The sequence below is a fragment of the Egretta garzetta genome, unplaced genomic scaffold, assembly GCF_000687185.1.
Source record: "Egretta garzetta isolate BGI_Z169 unplaced genomic scaffold, ASM68718v1 scaffold215, whole genome shotgun sequence".
In the NCBI taxonomy this organism is placed as follows: Eukaryota; Metazoa; Chordata; class Aves; order Pelecaniformes; family Ardeidae; genus Egretta; species Egretta garzetta.
In genome coordinates, this window is record NW_009259719.1 from 2559465 (window position 1) to 2566207 (window position 6743).

The 6743-nt window shown below is 57.2% G+C and overlaps 1 protein-coding gene across 1 annotated transcript in view; it reads right to left on the reverse strand.

Annotated features, from left to right (window-relative positions):
* CELSR3 (cadherin EGF LAG seven-pass G-type receptor 3) overlaps positions 1–6737 on the reverse strand; it is a gene marked incomplete at its 5' end in the record, with an annotated part of 34816 nt that extends 28079 nt beyond the window's left edge. Inside the window, 1 exon segment of the mRNA XM_035894821.1 lies at positions 4358–6737. Within this exon segment, the coding sequence (XP_035750714.1) occupies positions 4358–6737 (2380 nt within the window).
* Between the last annotated feature and the right edge of the window lie 6 nt (positions 6738–6743).

A 6743-nucleotide genomic window follows, 5' to 3' on the forward strand; every position in this document is an offset into this window, starting at 1 on the left:
AGGGTGGCCCCAGCCCACCATCACACAGTGTCCCCACTCCTTCTCCTCTCCCCTTGTCCCCTCCTCGCAGTTTGCCTCTCTGGCCAAGGCGAGTAGGAGCTCGGTTCAAGCCCAGCTGCCTCCCGCTCTCCTCTCTCCAGCTCGTGGCTCACCCAGAAGCAGCCGCGAGGCCCGGGGGACAGCTCTCGCTCCCCCCAAGGGCTGCTCAGTGCCCAGCAACAGGCAGGCAGGCATCCGCCTGATTTATGGCTGTTATTAGGCCTCGGCTGATGCGATGCTGAGTCCCTGGGGCAGGCTGGAGGCCAGCAACACCTCCCGGGAGCAAGGAAGCCATGGCTGGGGAAGAAGGTGGGCTGCGGGGTGCCCAACACCTTTGGCATTGCCCAGCCCACAGGAGGAAAGCCCCAGTGCCCCTTTGCCAGTTCCCCACAGCAATGCAAAGCCAGCCCTGGCCCCTCAGCCCTTGTTGGCAAGCTCTCCGATAACACCCGGTCCCACCTCAGCATCACACCCAGGGCTACCTCCCTGCCTCGGCTCTGTGCAAGGGGAAGCAGATGGTTAAGAGAATGACCCACTGTAAATAGGGAAGAAAAAAAAAAAAGCTACCAAAAAAAAGCCCAAAGCTGGCTGGAGGCACTGACCCCCCTGGGAGGCATTTTAATCACAAATGCTCAGCCTTTCTGATTAAATCCTGTGGCTGGAGAGCTGGTGCCTGGTGAATATTCATGTAGTGGAGTGAGAAGCCCTGGAAACACGCCTACAGGGAAAGGAGCAGGGAGAAGGGACTCGAGGGGCTCTAACCCCTATGCTGGGCAGCACCAGGTCATTATGTTTGCACTTCCAAGACTGACAGTTACCAGCTTCAAAAGCAGCAAAGCTACAGAAAGAAGAGCTCCAGCCGGACAGTGGCATGGGCAGCAGGCTACCCCAGCAGGGACTGCGCTGTCAGCCTGGGAATGGAGCTCCAGGCCTCCACTGGAAACCTCTTGGGTGGAGCAGGGCTGCCAACCACTGCCCAACAGTCTCCTGGGGCTGCCAGGACGAGAGCCCATCTCTCCTGTCCCCCTATGCTGCCAGAGGCTCTCCAGATCCCTGAGCAGCACTCCAGCCCGCCGTGCAGCACGAGGCATGGGCTCCAACCAACACTTCCACCCCAAGAGCCTTGAAGTCGCTAGCAGAGGTTCCCCTTCCCCTACAGCAAACATTCTGTCCTTCAACCTCCCAGGGAGCTCCAGGGATTGGGAAGAAGGCAGCTCAGCTCAAATGGGCCCCCTGACCCAGGAGGGCATGCACCCCTGTCCTTCACTTGGGGGGGACCAGGAGCTCAGAAACAGGCTCTGATGCATCACCATCTCTCCTCTTCTGAGTGGCAGAGGCAGCGTCCGAGCGAGCAAAACCCACCACTCTGACTGCAACACCCCGAGCAGCCACCCCAGAGACAGCAAGGGTGGCCTGGGGACAGACAGGGGTAGCTTTCACATTTGCAGCTGAGGAGCAGTAAAACACCTCCAGACAGAGAAGCCAGGAAAGGAGACAGGTATGGGTAAGGTGAACATTCCTCATCACTTCTGAAGGGCTTTGGCAGACCTCTCAAGATTTTGATGATACTTGACAAGTTATGAGATCTTGGAAGTAAATCAGATTCCCCTCACCCAGCACAGAGTATGAATGTCACTCTCACAGTAGCTCTAAAGACAGAGACTAAAACATCATAACCAAGACGACTCCAAAACTGTTCCCTAACCAGGAACAGAAATCCTTAAGTCTTGCACCCTAACTTTGCGGCCAGCACATCCAGCTGTGATGGACTTAACAGGGGAGGAAGCTCTGGAGAGTGGGCTCTTCAAGAGAGGAGAGGCATGCAAGTTGTGACAGGCCAGGGCAGCCCTGGGACCCTTACCCGGCTTGAAAAGATGGCTCTGATGTGTTCAGACATAAGAGTCAGGACAAATGTGCTCTAGGGGGGTCTTCCCCAACAGGCTGGGATTTTAGGTCAGACACCTTGGACAAATGGGTCCCCTCACCAGAGCAAGCTCCTGGGCTGCAGGATGAAGTGAGATGTGTACAAAGAGCTTGAGAGGAACAGTGGCAACACAGCAGCCATAGCTGAGCGCAGCTGAGCCTCCACCTTTACCACCAGCCCAGCAGCATGGTCCAGTGAAACCAGTCTGAAATGCTTTAAAGTCAACACAACGTCAGCCCCCCTACAATGCCCCAATCTCACACTGTGCTGCTGGCCACGGACGCAGCCCCACCACCTCGCTGTCTGGTGCCCTTGGAGGCCAAGAGACATTTTTAGAAGCCATAGGTGCTCACGCATCTGCAAAGAGTTGGGGTCAGTTTTGAGGCTGTCAGTCCCCCAGAAAAAGCACTGGTTTGTGATGGCCCAAGTCTTCCCTGTCTCCTCCAAGGGGCTGAGCTGAGAACACACACAGCTCACAGGCAGGCAGAAAGGCCCCTTGCCCTGTGATTTAGGGGCAGCCTCCCCCCGAAGGGACCATTAAGCTCACAGGCAGGCAGGGAAGCCGCCCGCTCCTTGGATGCTGACCCTCAGGGCACCCACCTAGGTGCTATTGTTGCCTTCCTGCAGCAGGAAGGTGCTCTGCACGGCGCTGCACTGCGCCTGGGCAAACAATGCAGCCGGGTCTGAACATCCTGGCCGCCAGCTCTGCAAACCCACCCTCCCCCTGCACACAGCGACAGCATGGGGCTGACAGGGCTGCCAGCTGGGCGGGGGGGGGGGGGGGTTTGAACAATAAAGAAGGAAAAACCAAACCAGACCTCCACCTCCATAGCTAATATCAAAGCCAACAAAAGGCCCATTTTCCAGTGTCTTGCTTTCCTCCCCGGTAAAGCTCTTCCCCTTCCATCTTCTCCCCTTCTTTGCAAGTGCACCTCTCCCAGTCTCCCTTCCCGCTGGAAGATGACGACACTCTAATTGCAAGGGCCCCCTCGCCACAAGGCGGCTTGACGACGCAGGACTTCGGGATGTGATTGTCTCCTGCCTTTGTGCAGGGTTAAGTGTGCGAAGAGGCAGGGCTTGCATAAACACACTCAGGCAGAAGCTGGAAAGGTCAAAACCACCCCCCATCTCCATCGATGGGAATGTGTGCGCCTGCACCCCCTCTCAGCCAGCCCCGTGGTTACAATTAACCCCCAAAGAGCCCCAGTCCACCAACGGGCTGGTGCTGGCCATGCAGGATTGCCTTGAACAGGTCTCGTCTTAAAGCCCCCACTCCATCTTTTGAAAGAAATCTTCCCCTTGCTGAATAAGCTGGATAGAGAGAGGGTGAAAAGGGAGGGCGGCTGGTGGCCAAGGGTCAGGGGAGCATCATGATTTAACGTACAGCTCCCCAGGCACTCTCAGTACTTTGGCACTTGGCCCCTCCAAAGAAGGCTCTTGCCCTCCCTCCCCCACAGCCGCCCCTCGGTTCAGCGATGGACAGATGCCTCCATTTCAGATCATGCATCCGCGAGCAAAGAAAGGCTGATGGTGAAGGCAAAGCTCAGGCAGTGGGAAGCTCCAGGTCCAAACCCTGCTTGCTCACAGACAAGCCCCTAGTTCCATCTTTGCCCTGCCCCGGGCTGGGCTGGAGGGGACCCCAACACTCCCCAAAGCCACCCCGGCAGCTACTGCTAGCATCTGCACTTGGATACTCCAGCAACACACATGATGCGAGAGTTTTAAGCACCACGCTCCGAGGTTTGTCACAGCTGTCCCCTGCAACAGTAAATTGGCTGCAGAAAGGTGGTACCAGGTTTTAGAAGCTGCAGTAGAAAGCACAGGTGTCGGTAGGTGCCACAGCCAGAACCCAGACTGAACCGTTTGCTACCAGCAGACGGGTATTTTTTTATTTTTTTTTTTTTAAGAGGTCTCCCTCTGTGCCGAGTTCGATCCCTCCCTCCTGAGTGCAGCCGGGGAAGCACTCAGTCCTGGCAGGGAGAAGAGCCACCCAGGCTTGGGAGCGAAGCAGCATGCCAGCCCCCAGGGCCAGTGGCTTTGGCCCCCCGGGGAACCCAGCCGCTTGCCCGGCCAGCGCCCCACAGTGCGTATCACAGCCTGGCTGGTGACAGCACCTCCAAAGGTATCTCACTAGCAGCTACCAGCGATCCTCACAGCTGAGTAACGATGCTTTGTTCTTGCAGACCACCTCTGGCCTCAGCCCCCTTACAGAGCGTTCCCCTGCAGCATCCCCCACTGCCACCCTTCCCAGCCCCTCCAATATTCCCCAATTGGAAGGGACCCCCAATCCAAATCTTGTTGCCAGTCCCCAACCCGCCCCCCTGATGCAGAATGGGCTCCCCCCCGGGGGACCACACAGAGCCCCCCAAAGGTTTAATGATTTCCACACCCTACCTGTGACGGTCACCAGCATGGAGGCCACAAGCGGACGGTTGTTGTCCAGCTTACGGCTCAGCCTCAGCTCCCCACTCGATTGATTCACAATCAACAAGTGCAGTTCATTTCCTCGCTCAAAGGTGTAGAAGAGGCGGTCGGACACATCTGGGTCGTAAGCTGGGACCTTCCCTATGACCCCCGAGGGGAAGGTGTTGGACTTATTGGACACGTAGTTATTGAACAGGATCTGGAAGTTCTTGAGAACAGGGCTGTTGTCATTCTGGTCAATGAGTTTGATGTGGACCGTGGCTCTGCTGACCAGAGGGGCAGAGGTGGCCTGCACTACAATCACATACTCAGGTTTTGTCTCATAATCCAGGTCTATCAAGGCTGTGAGCTCCCCAGAAAAGATGTCCATCTGGAATATCTCGGGGATGTTGCCTTCCACAATTTGGTACATGATCTGGGCATTGGGTCCCTCATCTGGGTCAACGGCTGTGATTTGGGCCACAACAGAGCCTACGATGCTGTTCTCCTTCACCAGAACCTCAAACTCTTCAGCGGGAAAGACAGGGGCATTGTCGTTCACATCCTGAATGGTAACCTGGATATGGACAGGAGTTCGCTGAGGAGGGATGCCCCTGTCCACAGCATATGCAGTCAGCTCATAGACAGGAACATTCTCACGGTCCAGCCTGCGGACAGTGCGAATGATCCCCGAGGTGGGCTCTATGGTGAAGTCTCCATCCCCATCCTCCCCGTTCTGGAAGGTGTACTGCACTCGCCCATTGGTGTGGGCATCCCGGTCAGTGGCAGAGATCTGAAGCACGCTGGTGAAGGGAGGTGCATCCTCAGAGATCATGCCCTGGTAATGAGGGCTGACAAACTGTGGGGCATTGTCATTAACGTCATTCACCATGATTTCAACATAGGTGGTGTCTGCTTTCTGGGGGATCCCGTTGTCCTTAGCAGTGATAGCCAACGTGTAGGTGACCTGGTCCTCATAGTCCAGTTCTGCCTGGAGAGTGATGGCCCCGGAGTCTGGATCAATGCGAAACTGAGGGACATTGTCTTCTAGGTAGTACGTGATGCGTGCATTTTCTCCCACGTCATCATCTGTGGCGCTGATCACCACCACGGTGCTGCCCACAGGCCGGTCCTCGTTGATGCTCACGGAGTAGTGGGCGCTCTGGAACACTGGCCGGTGCGTGTTGGCATCAGTGATGTTGATGTGAACGTGGCAGTTGTCACGCAGGGTGCGGTCGGAGGCTGTCACGGTAAGCACGTAGCGCCTCTCCTGCTTGTAGTCCAGTGGCAGAGACAGAGTGATGAGCCCCATCCCACCTTGCGTGCTGATGGAAAAGCGGTTCCGCGTGTTGCCTCCCGTGATCTGGTAGGTGATGGCACTGTTCACATCCCGGTCAATTGCCGTGACGCTGAGGACGCTGGTACCCACGGCTGCGTCCTCATTCAGGCGGATGAAGTACTCCTTCTGGGTAAACTCGGGACGGTTGTCATTGACATCCATGACAGTAATGGTGACGCTGGCGGAGGCGGATAAAGATGGAGAGCCATGGTCCCGAGCCTCTACCCCAAAAAAATAGTGCTCGACCGACTCCCGGTCCAAGGGCCCACTGACTGTGATCCACCCCGTGGCACTGTTCACCACGAAGGGTGTGTCAGCCGAGACCCCTGTCAGTTTGTACTCCAGGCGCGAATTCTCGCCATAGTCTGCATCCACGGCCTGGATGTGGATGACAGAGTGGCCGAGGGGAGCGTTCTCCAGGACAGAGATTTGGAAAGGGGTGCTGACAAAGATGGGGGCATGGTCGTTGATGTCCACCACCTGGATGCTGGCCATGCCGGTGTTGTTAGAGAGGGGAGGGCGTCCCGCATCCTGAGCCCGGATCCTCAGGGCGTACTCCCGCTCCACCTCAAAATCCAGCGGGGCCACCACCTGTATCTCCCCAGTGACGCTGTCGATGGAGAACTGGCCCCGGCTGTTCCCACTGATGATGTTGTAGTGGACCAGCGCGTTGTTGTCCTTGTCAAGATCTGTGGCGGTGACGCGCAGGATCTCTGTGTGGGGCCGTATGTCCTCCCTCACCTGGACGATGTAGCGCTTCTCACTAAACTGAGGGGTGTTGTCATTCTCATCAAGGACTGTGATGTAAACCTTGACTGTGGCGGAGCGGGGCCCCGGCTCCCTCCCCTGGTCGTTAGCCTCCACCACCAAGGAGTACCTCTCCATCTTCTCCCTGTCCACCGGCCCGCTGGTGGTGATCAGGCCGGAGCGGGGGTCGATCTCAAAGACGGCATGGGCGGCACGCTCATTGACGAAGCGGTAGCGAATGTTGGCGTTGGGCGGGGAGTCGCCCTCGGTGGCCCGCCGCTGCGGGGGGGG